This window comes from Styela clava, chromosome 5, assembly GCF_964204865.1.
Source record: "Styela clava chromosome 5, kaStyClav1.hap1.2, whole genome shotgun sequence".
In the NCBI taxonomy this organism is placed as follows: domain Eukaryota; kingdom Metazoa; phylum Chordata; class Ascidiacea; order Stolidobranchia; family Styelidae; genus Styela; species Styela clava.
Genome location: NC_135254.1, coordinates 6,291,428 through 6,310,692, shown reverse-complemented (window position 1 = coordinate 6,310,692; position 19,265 = coordinate 6,291,428). Strand labels below are relative to the sequence as shown.

Sequence of the window (19,265 nt, the reverse complement as noted above, 5' to 3'; positions counted from 1 at the left end):
CGACAACTGTTACAGAACTGATGTGAAATCTGGGTCTATCTCGGGTATACACTGTAATGAGGTTTTATTTACACGTAGTTTGGAAAGCCGATAACACGACTTACCATTCCATGTCGGGTATGGGATTAGTTAGTTATTTTTTTCGGAAGCATGGACCTGATGAGGCCGTAACCGACCAGCGGTTACGTGAACCATCCTACGTAGGCCAGGAGTCCAGCAATCCTCTCGTTCATAACCACCCCTGCATGGGACTCGAATCTGCGAACCCACGCAGAGTAATTAGAGATGCGGTGGCGAGCGTATTCCTAACGCTTAGCACGATGAACCATACCGCCGCGCTTAAGATTGATCGATAATTTTCCATCATTTCTAAAGGGTCTCAGCCTCACTATACTTAAGCTTGACGATTACTAACCATGCCAACTCGGCTAAACTCTGACATCTTCAACGCGTATCTACCAACCGATGTCGGGATATTTGTTAATTGGTATTTCGGTTCCAAATTGCCTCGGGCTTTTATCGGGTTCGAACTTCTTTCAGCTGTCGCTTTCTCGAGACGCTTTATTCTTCTATTTATAACCAGATATTATTGGACACGTTAGTGGACATAACGATCGTTTTGTTATTAGTTCTTGTTGGTAATTGTCACAAAAAAAAATCGCTTTTTCCTTTTATTACTGGACCAATCGGATTGAAATTTTCAGTGCTCAAAAATTAATTTTTTTGCTAAAAGGCTATTGCTTTTATTTATTTCAAATATTACAGTGAGAGGTATGGGATTCGTTTTTTGTGTTCCATGACGTCATCAAAATTTCCCACGATATGGCGCTACGTGTGCATATATTTGAGCATAGCTTCCTTGTTAATATATATACTAATTGAACCGAACAATCTTAAAATATACCGGGGTTAAAGTTTGGAATAATGTACAATACCGTCTTCGCAATCTGATTTATTGCTCCTGTAAAACCAAATATCTTGGCTATATGTTTGGTATCAAGTTATCGGTACCGGTAATTTGTTTCGCAAACCAATGAAATTCACCCGTTGGGCATTGTCCATCCAATTTATTACACCTTGAGTCATAGTAGGCGTAGATTTGAACCCGAAATGTGTAATTTGGGCGCAAATAATTGTTAGAAAAGTATATGGAAAGTTTGAAACGAACTGAAAATTGATCTTATGTTCACTGATTTAACTTATCTCCGCGTCATCATCACTGATTAAAATTATCTTCGTGTTTGCGAAATATTTGATACACATTTTCAACTCATTATCTTTCACGCTGGTTTGTATGTTGTCCATTATCTGTCTTCAGTTTTAACGAATCCTAAATAAATTATCAAGCCTCTCTTGTTCTAAAACATTCGAGTATAGTAGATAAGTTACCAGATTATGCCACGAAGACCTTTTTTATATACAGTCGAATAATTACGTACTTACAGAATGTATTCTGGTAATACAGGATTGCAGAGTGTTGAAGCTATACAAGGTAATGCAATAACTATAGCGCGGGTTGTTTCCCTGGATTTTCAATTCGGTGCTCCCGAAGTATGCGAACCAAGATGGCGGACATCGGAACGTAACATGGGTAACAGGTTAGGGTTAGGCGATAATTTTTTTCCAATTTTCCTTATTTTAATTCTATTATCAGTTCGAAGACTAGCCAAGAGCCTCCCGTAGTATTTATACCTGAAATTATGGCCTAACCCTAACTTAGTACACATATTACATTCCGATGTCCGCCATCTTGGTTCGCATACTTCGGGAGCCCCTTCAATTCTTATAGTATATAACTGCCCGAGGCAATTTGTGAAGCCAAGTCAACAAGTATCAACTATCTTGAATCAGTAGTTCATAAAATTAGGAGTTTTGTTTAGTCAAGTCCCACAAAGTTAGTAATCATCATGTTTGAATTGAGCAGTCAGAGTTGAACAATATCTCAGCAATGACGGAAAAGTCACAGACCATATCTGACTCTGCGAGGAAATAAAAAGGACGTAACGTCATGCTATATACACAGTGCCGGGTGGTTTGGCACCTTCAGTCACCTCACCAATTTCAGAACAGTTGACGTGTGTAACTTGTTATGAATGTATATTTATGCTTGTTTAAATTATTTCAGTCTAGTTTGATTAAATAGATACGGGACAAGATTATAGTGAATGTATATATGAGATAAAGTACGACTCCAAGTAATATAGTACATGAAATAGCCCATTTGAGAGAACAAAGTGTTGACCGAAATTAGTCATGTATAATTAAGGCACAGTTTTTATAACGGAGTTAGAAGTTAAGCTAGTTAGGTATTGGATTCTACGATCTTACTTGAGTGTCTTCCAAACAATGTTACTGAAACACTAGGTTCATGTTCACGTGTCATTATTACAATGATTCTGCGGGTTTTATCGTATTATTGATTCTTATTACTTGATAAACCAGTATTTACTATATTTCGCAGTTACCGGTATATAATAATTACTACTTCGACATTAACATGGAGTCCCAGTTTATTGGACCTTCTGAAAATAGGCTGATCGACGATAATAAACCGATTAAACGTGAATTATTGGATGTTGGTATAAAAGGTGGAGTGAAAAGGAGAAACCGTAAAAGGTACATTTCACGCAAACGCCATGTTTGCCAAGAATGTGGTAAAGTATTTACTACAGCAAGCGACCTCACGAGACATATTCGCATTCACAGCGGAGAAAAGCCATACAAATGTGAAATATGTGACAAGAGGTTCACTCAACAAAATCATTTGATCAGGCATATACCAACGGTACATACTGGAGAGAAAAAATGCTTTTGTGATGTATGTGGAAAAGGCTTCCCGGAGATGTCTTGCGTACGAAAGCATTACGCTAACAAGCATGCAGAACCAGGAACAATAAAAAAAGAAATCATTAAACGATTTTCCTGCCAAGTTTGTGAAAAAACCTTTCGATCTGAAAGTGTTTTGAATAAGCACACAGTTGTGCACACCGGAGAAAAACCTTATAGTTGCGAAATTTGTGATAAATGCTTCGCTTATAAAGGAACCTTGACGCAACATATGCTAGTACACATGGGACTAAAGCGCGTTGAGAAACTTTTTTCCTGTGAAATATGCGGAGCTAAGTATCACAAAAAATGTGAGCTGCGGGAACACAATGTTGTACACACTGGTGAAAAGCCATACTCTTGTGACTTTTGTGAGAAATCTTACGGATGGAAAGGGAGTCTATATAGACACAAGTTGACATGCATTGCCAAACATGCACGTTTAGCGCCGCCCAACTTGTAAGCCTAAATCATATACTTTATCATAGTATTTATCGAAGATTGAGCACACTGAGATCGGGTTTTAATTCATACGTAAGGTGCATTGAACTATGAGACACCACGATTGTTAAAGCAATACCGGTGCTGGTTTTGAGTGTCGGCAATGGAGCCCAATCTGAAACATATACCAGGCATATAAGGCCAGGCTCATTATCGTTTTTGACAAAAATGAATTTAAAGTGAGCTTTATGGTCCCAAAAATACCGTACGTTACGAGAGTCGTAGGTCAATTTTGTTTTTAGTGCTTACCTCACTTAATAGTGCCCTGACAAGTGACTTCCGTATCATGTCGCCGGACATAGTTTTTTTTTTCAAATTTTTCCAATAATCATTGCTCGACCCAATTCTCTTGCACTCTTATTACTTATCAATTTGAATCGGTGAGTATGTTAGTAGGTATTTGTCTGTATGTCTGTTAGATGCACTCGATATCTCACGAAAGCGAGATTGAATCTGCTCCAGATTTTGCATGTGCATTCATCATATCTCGGACCAAAAGCCTATTGATTTTGGGCTAATTATGTCGTATAATTAGCGAGAAATTTATTAATTAGTGATGGGACACAAAGTGTCACTATGGAGTAAGAGCGCTGTTTTGGGAGATCCCCTAACTTTCGATCGATAAGTCTTCGGTCTCTGACCGATTTCTCGTGTTTATTATTGTTGGGCTTACATCACCCGCGTCTCTGCTATTTTTATTCTGTTCGTAGGAAGTGTATTTTAATTACCGCAAAGATATAAACGTCCAATTTCAAGCTACCTAGGGTTGTTATTATGTATCTTCAGATTCTAAATTTTGGGATGACGTACTTTATTATTGCCAGAATTATTTTTGTAGATTTATTGATATCAATAATTTCAATTATGTGTACATTTTGAAACTTATTCCAATTTGATATTATTTGTGTGGTGACAATGTATCCACCTTTCGTTTTGTTGTTTACATGCGGATGTAACGTACAAGTTTTGTCCATTATTCTTAAATTAAGTTATATATACTATTATACCAATCACTTGTTCTGTTACAAGAAATATAATAACGTACAACGTACATCAGAGCAGGGTACCGTGACCGCTTATGCCCACAAACCCCGGTTATATTATTCGCATTATTCGAAGCAAAATAAATGCTCGTCGATAAATATTTCGATTTCCTCGAGGTTTTAAAGCAGATACTTAAAAATTATAAACTCACACAGGATCCACTTGAATGTGGATGGGTACTAGAAAATCTTACTCAATAACCGGAAAGGTCTCATTCACGAGCGTATTCTGGTTATCACGGCATCAATACGGAAATCGCAAATATCTTCAAAATACCTCTCGCCATTGCTTTTATCTTACCTCAATAGACGTTCCTTTGAGAATCGACTTGTTTACTTTTCCGCAAGCGCAACAATGCCCAGTCGTCAATTAGTTGACGATGATGCAACAATTTCGCATAATAGAACACAGGGCTTTATAATTGAAATGTCCAGCCCCAGAAGAGCTAAGATAAAAGCAATGCTCAAGATAAAAGCAATGCCTCGAGTGAGGATCGAACTCACGACCTTGAGATTATGAGACTCACGCGCTGCCTACTGCGCCATCGAGGCCGACAATCGACGTATACTCTATTTCTATTATGACGCGCGCCGCCTTTAGGAATGTCGGATATTTACAAATAAGAAGGTATATATGTAAACGTTCGCTAGATATTAGTCTAAGTTTTTCAGAAAAAAGGGTATATCAGTACAAACCAGAAATATCATAATAATGGCCAATTTAAGTTATTATGATAAATTTCGGTAAATTGCTAGCGTCTGTTTATGGACAAACAAACTGAAAACTCGGCAACCACAAGTAATCAACGTAAAAGATTGAGAAGGCTGCGAAGTGAAGATAGACCATCGCTAGCGTAATTCGTGAAATATTATATTACCTTGAAATAGCCATTTTTATGATTTTTCATCTTTGCATTTATATCTAGTTTGATCTGAAGAAGCTGGAATAGGATCTAACGAAATCTTATAAATATACTTGCTAACTCATGGAAAGATATTACGCCATTCTTAATTTATCAATTATATGGCGGCATCTTTCCATGTAGATATAAGAGCCAAATTCAACTCCACGTGGGCGATTGAGTTTTTGAAAGTTAAAAAGAAATAATGGAAAACATGCTTAAAGAAAGCAATGAGCACATATTCATTCTGTTTCCCTGTCGATAGTCGAACCCTAATTGAAGCGTGTATGAGTTAGACCAGTATTTACCGACCGCTGTGCTGGTCCGCTGAAGCTTTTTGCCGGTCGGCGAGAAATTTCGTTGTTTTTATGCCGTCTCAATCGTTTTACCGAAGACGAGGTTGCGTTTGTTTATTACGCAATTTCTCTTCCGCCATCATATTGCAACGCTTCTCGCGACATTTTGGCGCCGAGTAGTCAAACTTTTCACTTTTTCGGCCCCGATTCACAGCGAATGCACTCCCATCAAATCTCGCAAAATTCAGAAACCAGCGAATTGGCACGCGCCTTCTTTCCTGCTTTGCATGCTTTTCCTGATTAATATGACCATCCATATAGAACGTTCCACAAATTTCTTCGTTTAAACCAGAAACAGTTAAGAACAATATAATATTCCAGTAAGATATGCACTTGTTGCGACTAGGGGAGGGAAAAATCGAATCTTTTTTTTTGAATCGAATAGTTCGAATATTTTTAACGAATACCGAATAACGAATATTTTTTTACACACAACAGGAGGTCTACAACGTCGGTCGATACTCCCTTTGGAAATTAATGCAGAGATTGAAAAATCGGCTACAAAGCGTTTTTTTACTGGTTAATTTCGTCATAATCGCTGATTGTTTTTGTCACCTTAACCGTTTTTGCGGCGATATATAATCCATAATACCGCCCTTTCTGTTATTTGCAAGTATTAATTATTTCGGGTCGGCGGACATCAACGTTTATATTTCGGGTTTACCCGTGCGTTCACGTCGGCAACAGCTGTTAAAATCATTAAGGATTGATGTAAAAACCCAAATTAATATTATTCTCATTTTCATCATTTGCGTTGGCTTTCATATTACTTATCAACGTTTGTAAATTTACCGTCACAATATTAAGCGAACGGTAATATTATTATCGATACCGGGATATAGATATTTGATAAGACAATACCGTGATTAACTTTGCTATGCTTTTCTGTGGTGTCTATGTTACTTTACAGATAAACTTCGCAAAGCTGAGATTGCGTCAATCCCGAATGTTTATTATAAATAGTGACTAAATAATTCGACAATAAAGGCATTCCTGCGTGGTCATGACGAGATGATGTTAATATACAGCGCTACTTGAATATTTATTTACATATGCGACCTAATGCTGAAAAAAATTGCCCTATTTTCACTTTTGTGCCTAATAGATAGCCATGCGCTAATTATAACTAACTCTTTCAAGTTCCGACGTTTTCTTTCAACAAACCGCGCGATCATTATAGCTAATATCGTTACCGAGTAATTCACAATTTTATTTACGGAATTTGCGAATTCACTTTTACTTCTTTTGACAATTTTGATAATGTCACGCCCTATTTATTAGTGCAAAAATGCTCAAAATATAACGAATGAAATCATTTCCGACGATACAACAATTCGTAAACGAGACAGTGCGCGTTGTTACATCGAAATTCACGATTGATTTTACGCCATACTCCTGTTCACGATTTCTACACTCCACCCGCCATGCATGCCCTCACACTTTCGAAACATTATTTGGTCAAGAATGAAAGGGATCACTAAAGAATTATTTGAAAGTACATTAAAAGAACTATGTCCTCCCATTTCTTTTCTGGTCATAGTTGTTCGTGTTATACTATGTATGGTTTCACGCAAAAGTTAATTCAACTTTAATTTTCGTTAAACAAATTTATGTTTGGTTCAGGCAATTCACGATCGGTTCAGAGACGTTCTGTACCCAAGTGAAGCGACGCAGATCACGTGGTACCCGATATTCGAATAGTAAAATGACATTCGGATAATTTAATATTCGATTCGCTATTCGAATATTTTGCCCAGCCCTAGTTGCGACCCTGCAGGTGGTCACGAGGCGCGCAAAAAAGCATAGGCCTCTGAGATCTTCTAGTATTTTGGGCAGGCACAGTAGGATATTGACCCTGGTGCCAAGTTACCGACGACTTTGTCATTGTAATGTGAATTCATTTCGTTTGAGGCGTCGATCAACTGCAGAGGGTTAAATATGATAAACCAGATGAAAAAGTAAAAACTTGATTAAAATTTTGATTCTACACTACAGTCCAGATTTAAAAAATAATCACTGTCTCAATTTTGGGTATCTCTTGATAACGAATACACATCGCTAAGTAATCGAGCAATCAAATTGTTGTCCTATTTTGAAAGTTACGCGTTCTTCAAAAGATATTTTCATCACTAGGTCTAATTAAAACGAAGCAAAGAAATTCGCCGCACGTCGCTGCAGAGCTATGGTTGCAGAAACTTATTCGTGGCGTCGTTTGCAATCCTATATTGGAAACGAAACAGCAGCGAATTCCCAGCACTAGAGTTAATTGTATTTGTACACGATTTTTTTATGTGAGATGTTGTTTGTGTGCCTTTCTCGTGCAAAAGGGGTGGTAAGCACTGTATTTCATTACGCGTTTTTCTCCGTGTTAAATGTTTTAAAGTGTGCCTTTTTGTCCAGAAGCATATTTGTGCCCGTCATTAAATTATATTCACAAAGATATGCTATTCTTTTTCTGTTACGGACATTTCAGTTTTTGTCGGTCCGCGAGTACATTTTATTTAATTTTACCGGTCCGCGAGAGTAGAAAGGTTGGGAACCACTAGGTTAGGCAACTGTCAGCCATCTCAGACGACATTCTTTTTTTATTTTTCCCACAACGCTTATTATAAGTATAAGTTTATTTTGATTTCCTCGAAAAAAATAAAATAAAAAAATTTCGAGAAAATCGAAAAGACTGGCAAATCATTAATAAGGTACACGTAGAAATACTTGTGCCAGCAGACAAAAAGCACGAACGTGTATCGATCGGGCGTCTGACTTATGTAACCTACACACACTTCACGCTCTGAACACGTCCCTACTGATATCTTACGCCATATCAAGATCTGCTATCATTCGGAAGGTCCGAAATCGTTCCGGTTCGGTATTACCCACCTAGTTTATTACACTCTGTGTGAGGTGGGGGCACGGTTGTCAATTGTGTAATCTGCACAGTTAGGCTGGCGCTTTAACCGATAGGTCATTGTGCTTATTAAATCACTTCTTTTGTTTCAATTTGTGTGACCTATTACTATCACAGTGGGAATTCAAACTCCAGCTGCATGGGTTATTGTTTATCTAGTCGCAGATTTTTTATCGATCAGCAATTTCCTTTAATCCATTTTTTTCCCAAGCAGTTCCTTCCATCTTTCTCATCAAATCTACAAACTAATCTTACAAGCAGTAGAGTGGTTTGACATTGTGATTGACAGCAGGTATATTGAGGACTCCTAGAATATAGTCGATGTAAGAAAAACGATGTAATTTGCTAATGCTTCGAAATTCTAAAGAGAAAAACTTCGCTAGAAAACTAACGTGCATATATATACAGTAAGAAGTAGAGAAGTCACAATATATAATTAGAAAAACACGAAAGCGTGATTTATCTAGCAATAGACTTTGGTCATATTAAGAGTACTCCATCACAATGGGCTGGGATTCGAATTGTGTGACTCGCTGTAGCAGCAATTGCGGCTTTTCTGTGGAATGCGTCTTGAACTTTATACTTTGATATACTACAATACAATTACAAACATATAATGTTTCGATTTTTATATAAACCTTAAGATCTTGTGTGTTATAATCAACTTCGTCGATCGGTATATACAAATTTTCTGTGTTTTTTGCTCCCTAAACGGTAATATACATTAGTTACTAGTGTGTATATTAATAATAGTTGTATAGTTATATTATTAGAAGAGTACCGTATAGCGCCTCGGTAAAGCGAGAGTTGAATCAAAATTAAACACGATAAAAATCCGAGATTTTTCGGTCTCGTAATGGTAAGAAATTATTTTTGTTAATATATAGGCGACATATCAATTCCTATTGCTAGTACTCAAGAATCGTATACAAGTGCGTAAAAATTTAGTTGTCATAATATTTTATTCTAAATATTACTGATTATTATTACATGTTCCTTTTTCAGTACCCACTACTTGCTGTATTACCGAGTTATCATTTAAATTTTAGCTTCGGAATTAACACTGAATTTGCACATTTTCCTGGGTTTTTAAAATCATGCAAAGCGACCAAGATGAGCCGAGCCAACGGGAAGCATTTAATTCGAAGAATAAAAATGGAGTGAAAAAAAGGAAACGTACAAAGTACACTGAATGCAAACGCCATGTTTGCCAAGAATGTGGGAAAGTATTGAGCACATGCAGCAATCTCAAGAAACACATGCTTATTCACAAAGGAGACAGGCCATTCGAATGTGAGATATGTAACAAGAAGTTCACTCAAAGTGGTCATTTGACCAGACATATATCAATGGTACATATGCGAGAGAGAAAATACCCCTGTGATGTCTGTGGAAAACACTTCTCAGAAATGTATACTGTAAAAAAACATTTCGCTAGAATACACGCGGAAACAGACAATAACAAGCCAAGACCATTTACTTGCAAAGTTTGTGGGAAGACCTTTTGGTCTGAATTTGATTTGAATAATCATACAGTTGTACACACCGGGGAAAAACCTTATACGTGCGAAGTTTGTGGCAAATCCTTCGGTTATAAAGTATCATTGAACAGACATATGCTAACACATACGGGACAAAATATTGTCAAGGAGAAATCTTTTGCATGCGAAATATGCGGAGCCAAATATGAAACGAAATTTAAACTGAAACAGCACAGCGTTGTACACACTGGTGTAAAACCATACTCTTGTGACCTGTGTGGGAAAACTTTTGGGTGGAAAAAGAGTGTAAAAGTACACAAGTTGTCATTTTGCTTTGCAAAACATGCACATTCAGAACTGTAAAGCATACACACTCACACGTTGTGTAAGTCAAAGTAAATTCTTGTTTTCAAGGTTATTATTTCTCCTGACTGCGCTCGCCGCTGTTTTTTTGTTTTATATCAGGTCTTCGGGACATATTTTGATACATTTTCAATCAATATTCATCGATTTTTTTCTCTCTCCCACTCTTGTATTCATTACAGTTAGGCCGAAATTACTAGTATCTCTGATCAAGGTATTTTTGTTTTTCGGGCTGCCCTTTCAATATCAAATGGTATTATTTTATTCCATTTTAATTATGTTTCCATAAACTATACTTTCATTATGGTTAATAAATAAAAGAACTGATTTGTGTTATCCGAAGAGGAAAAACTCATTTACAGAAAACAAGTGGAGTAGAAGCAATATGACTTATCCTGTCTTGCGAATTCCGTCTAGAACGCTTGATCGGACTCGATTTGTTTAACGAGTGACTCGTTTTTTCTAAATTGACCTATCGGCCATTCTTCGGAATCCCGACAATTCGTGGTATATTGGGTTAAACGACGTTGCGTGATCGCGCATCGAGATAAGAAAAGATTATAGTCCGACAGATGAGGGGACCTTTTTGGCCCAAGTTTGATTTCAGACATAAAGTTTTTTTTTATTTGTGAATATTCATCTTGGGGTCATTGCCCATTATTTCTACATGGGTGTCGAGTTTGCAGCCTTGAGCAATATTTTTTACGGCTCGATATTTGTATTAGTGTTTTTCGTCAAACATGTGCATCATAATGACGCACAACCTGAACCATAACCTGTTCCAATACTATGTTAAGGTTGTGCGCAATCTTGGTGCACAAACTACACAAGCACCAAATTTACAAGGAAATAAAATCAATAACTTTTAGGTATTTGTTGAGCCCAGTTTGGGTCGCGACCCATATACAGTATATAGAAATACTGTCGAAACATACGCGTAAAATAAAGAGTACTATTTCAAAATACCCGTTTTTGTTGCAATTAACAATACAAGCCTGCTAATGCAGTCGCCAGTGGTTCGAGAGGATATACGCCCTGTGTAGAACAGTCAATTATTTGTTAGCGAGAATTGTTTTGCAGCGGGATGATCACGACGACGCAGTGGAAGATAATGATATCACGAGAACAAGCATGAGGAAATTGCTACATTTTATAGTATATCCCTGGGAAAGAATGTAGTTCATTCTCATATTCCATGTCAATGCTTTTCAAACTACCAAAGACTCTCAACACTTTCGCTTCTTCTCTTCTATAAAAATACATTGTTATTATATACTAAAAGAGGCGTCGTGCTTCTCTTGCCTGTTGTCATGCTGTCCCTGGAATTCAGCTACAACAAAAATTTCACAAAAACGGATTTTTAAATTTTATGATTTTATTAATATTCTCAAGTCTCAACAATGAATGATATACGGGTGGTAAAATGCCCAAGGTATTCCAACAACATGATCATGTTTTGCAATTTACAACCAATATTTTGTATGTAACTTTGTTTGACAGAGCCCTAAGAGCTCTGACTACAAATATCAAATATGTGAGGCCAAAAAAGTCACACTACAACATTGTCAAATGTGCTGTATTTACGAAAGATAACAGGTTTACCAAAAGAAATTACATGAAAAATGATAAAATAAGGATCAATTCAGCAATATCTACTTGGTGATATGCATCTGTTGATGATTTTATGTGTTTGTTTCAAAAGTTCAATAACAGAATTAATTGTGGTTGTTGGGGATGTTTTACATAAAAAGGTTGCATGGAAAAAAGTTTTCACAAAATGTCAAGGTTTGATAGTAGTAGAGAAGTAGAAAAAATACTCCCATGTTTTTTTTTTTTTCATTTGACAACCACGCCACAGAACTTCCCCAATAAGTATACGCAGCAATTGCGAGAGGCAGAAATGCCAAGGTGGGATTTTATCGCATTGCAAACCAATATTAGCAATTCTTATATATATTCGCGCATTCCCATCTGAACAGCATGGAAAAGATTATACCCATCTACACACTTTGAGAACTATGTCAGATGAGCGTCATATTATCGAATATCAGTAAAGGAATAGTGCAATGGGAAAAGACATATAAGGCGGAACTTTCAGTAGTATGCAATCAAATAATCTTATTGTAGATCTTTACTGATCTTTTTGTATTAGAGATTTACTGGCATCACCGATTTAAGGATATTGGAAACCAACACCCAATATTACAAAACTTACTTTAAACACGCGGTTTGAATGAATGAAAAAGCTGAAACTAGTATTCTTTAGAACAGCATACAAATTCTATGGAATGAAATCATACACAAAAGCTCGTCAAAAACCTATAGCTCAATAATCAAGTAGAATTTGATGCATGTGCGCAAAAATGTGCGCGTTACTAGGTACAACCGAAGCACGCAGGAAAATGTGTGTGATGTACTAGTATTCAAAACTTTGACTCAACTATGTTGGCATAACAGGTGCACATCTCGGTTTCGCATACCTTCTATCTTCACAAGGATATATTAATTTTTCCAAAGTCAATGCAGCACTGAAAGGTTGCGGTTCTTCCAAAAGGAAATATGTTACACATCTTTAGATACCAGTGGATGGTTTTACATGACCTTGTTCGGAGTGAAAGACGAGGTCAAATAATCCAATCCAATTAATAAAATATTTCCCAAATCCCTAAGCTTAAACTAGGAAAACGAAATGCGCGCGACAACGCAAATGTAGTTTGATGAGCGCAATAGAAAGTGGCTAGATGCTGTCGATGGATCTTGGCTTGTATTAGTGAAATAAACTACTAAACTACCATTTATTCTACTAAAATTGAATTTCTGACATTGTAAGTAGATTCAATGTTACTATGTATGCAAAACTAAACCATGTAGTCATGAAATAATTGTTTTTACAAAAAGGCGCTCTTGAAGTTTTCGTACCAAGATGGCGCACAACCTGAACATTGTATGTTTACCAGGTTGGGGTTCAGGATGTGCGTCATCTTGGACCGAATACTCAAAATCCACTTAAAAAAATTGCTCAACATTATATACTCCACACCCACCTGGGTATCATTATAAATGTCATATACATTATATCTAAACAATAAAAAAAAACTTTGTCCCAAAACAATGTAAAGGCCCGATTCTGCCGGACTATTATGAGAACCTGCATAAATATAATGCCTCATTAACGCTGATATACGAGGCCAACTTTTGCCAATTAGCTAATTCAAAATTTTCCACTTTAATATATGTATGTAAAAGATTATTTAATATAAAACCCCGTAAAACGAGAGTTGAATCAAATTTAAACCAAATAGAGGCAGCCCGAGGCAATTTGAAGTTTTGACGCTCACTTGATTACGTCGCTATTATGAAGTCGCTGTTTTGACAGTCGCTATTTGGAACCCGGGCCCAATTGTACACATGGGAGAGAAAAAATACCCCTGTGATGTATGTGGAAAATACTTTGCAAATATGTCATGTGTAAGGAATCACTCCGCTGCCTTACCCGCGAAAATAATATATAAAAGACCGAGACGACTTTTCTGCGAAGTTAGTGGAAAAAATACTTGGGTCTGCGTTGAATTTGAATAATCACAGTGTTATGTATACCGGCGAAAAACCTTATACTTGCGAAATTTGTGGAAAATGTTGGCCTATAAAGATAGTTTGAGCAAACATATGCTGACACACATGGGACAAACCCCTGCCACGAGACCCTTTGCCTGTGAAATATGCGGAGCCAAGTACAAGACGAAAGATAAACTACTGGGACACAGCGTACACTCAACACTTCATGCGCGAGAAGTCAAGGTGTTGTTTGTAAACCTCTGTTTCCACGGTTACTTAATTTGCTTTCGCCCGGCGTCGTTATTTGTGCGTAACATGCGACTTCTGTTTATACCAGGTCGCCAGGATATACTTTTACATTCGAATATTGCTCTTTTGCTCATATCTTTTTTCTTCCATTCTTATATTTATTACTATTGGGCACGAATCACAGTGTCAGTATGCAATGCTATTATTTAATACAAATTCCGTTTGTGCAAAGTGTATTTTCATTATGGTAAATAATAAACGAGTGATTCCAAAATGCCAGAGACTTGTTGCAGTACAGTTTATTAAATTAAGATTATGTGCCCTGAATGGAACAAACATCGAAAGTTTCAAATTCCTTGCTGTTTTAACTTTTCATCACGATGGACTTGGAATTCAAATTGTGAGATTTGAAACAGCGATTTACGGCTCAAGTCTACCGAGACGAATTGCGTTTCGAACTATTTTCTTGGGGTCGAACTAGATTCGTATAATTAGTAACTCGGTGTTTATTCAACGTTGATCTATCAGATGTTTATTCATTTCATAGCGATTCTTTCATTAACTGGCGACGTGGCTGACAGTACCGCAGTTGAAATAGTTGGCATAAGTAATGATACTTACGCAAGATGCTGCTGATATGCATTATCGCAACAGTAAGCTCTGCCAATCAGCGACTAGTAATTAAGTAGGTATATAACTATAAACAATGAAATATAGCGCCTCGGTAAATTAATCGTTTAATCAACTTCAAATCCGATAGAAGCCCGAGGCAATTTGAAGCCAAATCACCAAGTAGCAATTATTCCGAATTCGTTCGCAGATTCGCGTATTCAATTTCTAAAAGTTTAGTCGAGTCGCGTAGGGTTAGTAATGAGCAAGCTTGGAACAAAATGGTTTTGTTTCCGCTGAGAACACCTTAGAAATGATTGGAAATCAGCAAAAGTACCGACAATAATCAACTTTAGTTGATCAGATCAAAAAAGTGCAGCACGTATCGGTAACCAGATATAAATGATAGCACACGCTTCATAGTCGAATACATTGTACTTCACTTTATTCCAACTAGATAAACAAGGATGAGGTAAGATGATTGTATATTGAATGTATTTTGCCCGATGTGTGAGATAACCTAACACCCCAAGTATAGTACCCATAGTATAGCGTTTCTCCAATTTGGTCGTAATTCACGCCACAATGACCAAGTCTTAGCCAGGCACCATATCAAGGCACAAATCTTTGTCGATGGTAATAGTTAGCCATAGATAAATAGAAAAATTGCCAAAGAAAATCCATGCGTACGCAAATAAATGAGATTGATCTCCCAGTCAGAAGCGTCGGGATCGGGCCACCAATATTGTGCAAATGGCTACTGGGACTAAGGAATTCCAATGCGCTGGAATTAAAAACAAATAAATTTAAACTGCTAAAACTCACGCTACATGATTACATGCATTAAATTCGATATATTTATATTTTGGTTGTTTAATTATTATTATATTATACTACTTAGTTTTATATTTTCATAAGCTTTAATCTGCTATTTTTACAGTTATATTATTACTACACTATATTGAATCCCTCGTTTCGCCGGCTTTCTTGAAATATGCAGATCGATCATGATAAGCCGAGTAAACGCAAAGCATTTAATTCAAAGAATGAAGATGGAGTGAAAAAAAGGAAAACTGCTACGTACACTGAGAGCAAACGCCATGTTTGCCAAGAATGTGGGAAAGTATTAAGCACACCAAACGCTCTAAATAGACACATGCTTATTCACAAAGGAGACAGGCCATTCGAATGTGAGATATGTAACAAGAAGTTCACTCAAAGTGGTCATTTGACCAGACATATATCAATGGTACATAAGGGAGAGAGAAAATACCCCTGTGATGTCTGTGGAAAACACTTCGGGGAAATGTCTAATGTAAAGAAGCATTACGCCAGAAAGCACGCGAAACCGGACAATTACAAGCCAAGACCATTTACCTGCGAAGTTTGTGGGAAAACCTTCATGTTTGAAGTATTTTTAAATAATCACAGAGTTGTGCACACTGGGGAAAAACCTTTTACGTGCGAAGTTTGTGGCAAATCCTTCGGTTATAAAGTATCCTTGAACGGACATATGCTAACACATACGGGACAAAATCTTTTCAAGGAGAAACCTTTTGCATGTGAAATATGCGGAGCCAAGTATGAGAAGAAATTTAAACTGCAGCAGCACAACGTTGTACACACTGGTGAAAAACCATACTCTTGCGATCTGTGTGGGAAAACTTTTGGGTGGAAAAAGAGTGTAAGATTACACAAGTTGTCATCGTGCTTTGCCAAACATGCACATTCGGAAACTCACTTGTAAGTGTAAAAGTATTTTCGTTGTGTAAGTTTCAAAACACTTTAGTTTGCATGGTTAACTCACTTGCCTGCGCTCGGCGTCGTTATTATTTTATATCAGGTCTTCAAGACATATATTGGTACTTTTTTAATCGATATTGCTCAATTTTTTCTCCTATTCTTGTATTTATTACTGTTAGTTAGGGCTGGGACTGGTTAACCGATTTCAGATGGTTACGATTTATTTTAGCCGTTAACCGACATCTCAGTTACAAATCATCTTCACATCTCAAAGTAGAATTTGCACAATGAACACTGAAAATTTGTCACATAAATGACGTTGAACAATGGAATCGGGTTTTCTAAATAAAATACTTCCACATGCCCGAACCACGCTGCCTATCTCTTGCAGCAGAGCGATCATGCAACTATCCCGATTCGTGAATATTTTTGAGCGATAACGGAATAAGAACACACAAAATTGTGACGTAACAAGCTTAAATTATTACGCCAAACGTCACGTGGCGGTTAACCGATCAATTTTACCCGGTTAACAGTTAAAGTGTTTTCCCTGAAACTCTCAGCCCTACTGTTAGGCATAAATCACCGGTGTCTTTGCTCAAGGTATTACTGTTTTTTGAGCTGCCCTCAGATGTGGAATGGCATTTTTTTACTCTGTTTATTATTCTGTTTGTACAAAATGTATTTTCATTATGGTTAATGAATAAACGACCGATTTGTGTTATCTGCAAAGGACATATTAATTTAAATAAAAGAAGTGGAGCAGAAGCAATATGACTTAGGGCTGGCGATATGGTATTTTATATGATTGTGTTGGATTTAGTGAATATTTAATATTGAGTTGTTTGATTGCTATATTTGCTGCTTCAATGCAGCTGCAAGGTGTCGTTGACTTGACAACTCTTTGAGTCTTTTGCGACCCCTCGTCTACTGCAACAAAACGATACCCGTTTTTGTAATTTGTTATATTCCATATCTTATATTGGTTTTGCATGGCGAAAATAAATATATAAATCTAATGATTGACACATGTTTTCGTGGTCGCACATGAGATAAGAAGGGGTCATGGCAATCCCAGGGGTTAAGACAATATACATAAAAAATGATGCCTAATTCCACTGATATACGATAGTTAGGCTTACCATGCGTCCCGCTTTCGGCGCGACAGTCCCGCTTTTAAGCGTCTTGTACCGCCGTCCCGACAAGACAGCCAAAAGTCCCACTTTGGCGTTCAGCCATTCAGCATAATACACGAACATGTTCTCGTCACTGTTGTTGCTGTGTAGCGCAACGCTAGTCCACTTACTTAAGGCGAATGCATTATTTTGTTTGTTACGTTGTTTTCATCTAACATTGTTAGCAAACGTATCGCATGTAAAACCAATCCTAATTGGTCTCGTTCGGACGTTCACGTGAATGTAACATTGAATAACGTCTTTTTGAAGGTGTTATCTACAGAAAAGCATGATTGGGCGAATAAGTAAATTCTCAATGCTTGTAAACAGAAGACTATTTCATTATTCTTTGTTTCTTTTGCTGTACCTAAAAAAATCTAAATTCGGAACGTTTGTATCGTTAGCGTCCATTCCTTCCTATTTTTCGAACTGAACCCGATATTAAGACAGAGAATATGCGCATGAACTCTCGATGACAATAACAATATGGTCAATGAAGACGGGAATGTCGGGATGGCTTTAAAAGTAGGCCTATGTAGTAAAATCGCCCTATGTAGTCAATTAAATAATTCACGAACATTACCAATTAGCATGTTCTCTGTTGTTGATGTGTAGTCAGCGGAGGATTACCCATTAAACAATATAAGCACGTTCTTAGGGCACCAGCCAATAGGGGGCACTACAGGAATTTTTATAGATGAATTTTTAATTGTGTATCAGTGTTGGTCAGACGACTTGAAAATATTTGCATTCTTCCTATTTAGGTATCGTTAAGCTTCTCTTTTAATGAATGAAGATTTTCGAACTCCAAAGTCATGTAAAATAATCAAGCTTGGCCATCAATTAGTAATGGACTCTGAAAATTACTTATTGGGCACAAAATGTGTGTTGTTATGTGTGTTGTTTGTTAAATTGTTGTTCTTGTTTTTCGTGGTTTTCTCCTTGTTTATTTTTTGTTTTAAAAAAAAACATTATTCTCTTAGCTTGTTGGCTAAAGATATGGTTTACACTACAATATTGTATTTATATTTCAAATTACACATATGGGGGCACCATGTCTTGAAGTGGTTAGGGCACCAAGGGGGCCATAATCCGCCCCCCCGTAGCCTACTTACTGAAGGCGGATGCGTGGTTTTGCATGTGTTCGCCAAAAGGGTGCTGAACGTTAACGTAAATTTCTTTCTATTTTTCAAACCGAAACCGATATTTTGACAGACGGTGCATGAACTCGATGACAATATGGTTAATGAAGACAGCCGTGATGGTTTTGAGTAGGTACCTACTACCTAATGTAAAATCGGTTCAATTTAAAGTTAAAAAATAATAGCTATGGCCTTTGATGGTCCCGCTTTTAGGTCACAAAAATATGGTAACCCTAACGAGAGCACAAGGCCAAATTTTGCCAATTAGCTAATTCAACATTTCCTATGTTTTGATCTAAAAGCCCTTAAAGCGAGAGTTGAATCAAATTTAAACCCGATAGAAGCCCGAGGAAATTTGAAGCCAGATTAACAAGTAGCAATTATCCCAAATTTCGTTCGTCGATTCGCGTTTTTT

At 37.1% G+C, this 19,265-nt stretch overlaps 1 protein-coding gene and 1 non-coding gene across 2 annotated transcripts; one reads left to right on the top strand and one right to left on the bottom strand.

Annotated features, from left to right (window-relative positions):
- Positions 1–1,489: 1,489 nt before the first annotated feature.
- LOC120343868 (uncharacterized) lies at positions 1,490–17,565 on the top strand. Its single transcript, XM_078112692.1, has 4 exons — positions 1,490–3,285; positions 9,615–10,373; positions 11,878–11,911; positions 15,791–17,565. The coding sequence occupies exons 1-4, from the start codon at positions 2,498–2,500 to the stop codon at positions 16,535–16,537; spliced, it is 2,328 nt and encodes a 775-aa protein (XP_077968818.1). The 5' UTR covers positions 1,490–2,497; the 3' UTR covers positions 16,538–17,565.
- On the bottom strand, positions 4,850–4,922 carry Trnam-cau (transfer RNA methionine (anticodon CAU)). Its single transcript has one exon. It is a non-coding gene; the product is annotated as a tRNA-Met (tRNA).
- Positions 17,566–19,265: the final 1,700 nt, after the last annotated feature.

Coding starts and splice junctions, on each gene's coding strand:
- LOC120343868 (XM_078112692.1), top strand. CDS start 2,498: ATGGAGTCCCAGTTTATTGGACCTTCTGAAAATAGGCTGATCGACGAT. Junction 3,286..9,614: donor CGTTTAGCGCCGCCCAACTT/GTAAGCCTAAAT, acceptor TTGCACATTTTC/CTGGGTTTTTAAAATCATGC. Junction 10,374..11,877: donor AAACATGCACATTCAGAACT/GTAAAGCATACA, acceptor TTTGTTTGACAG/AGCCCTAAGAGCTCTGACTA.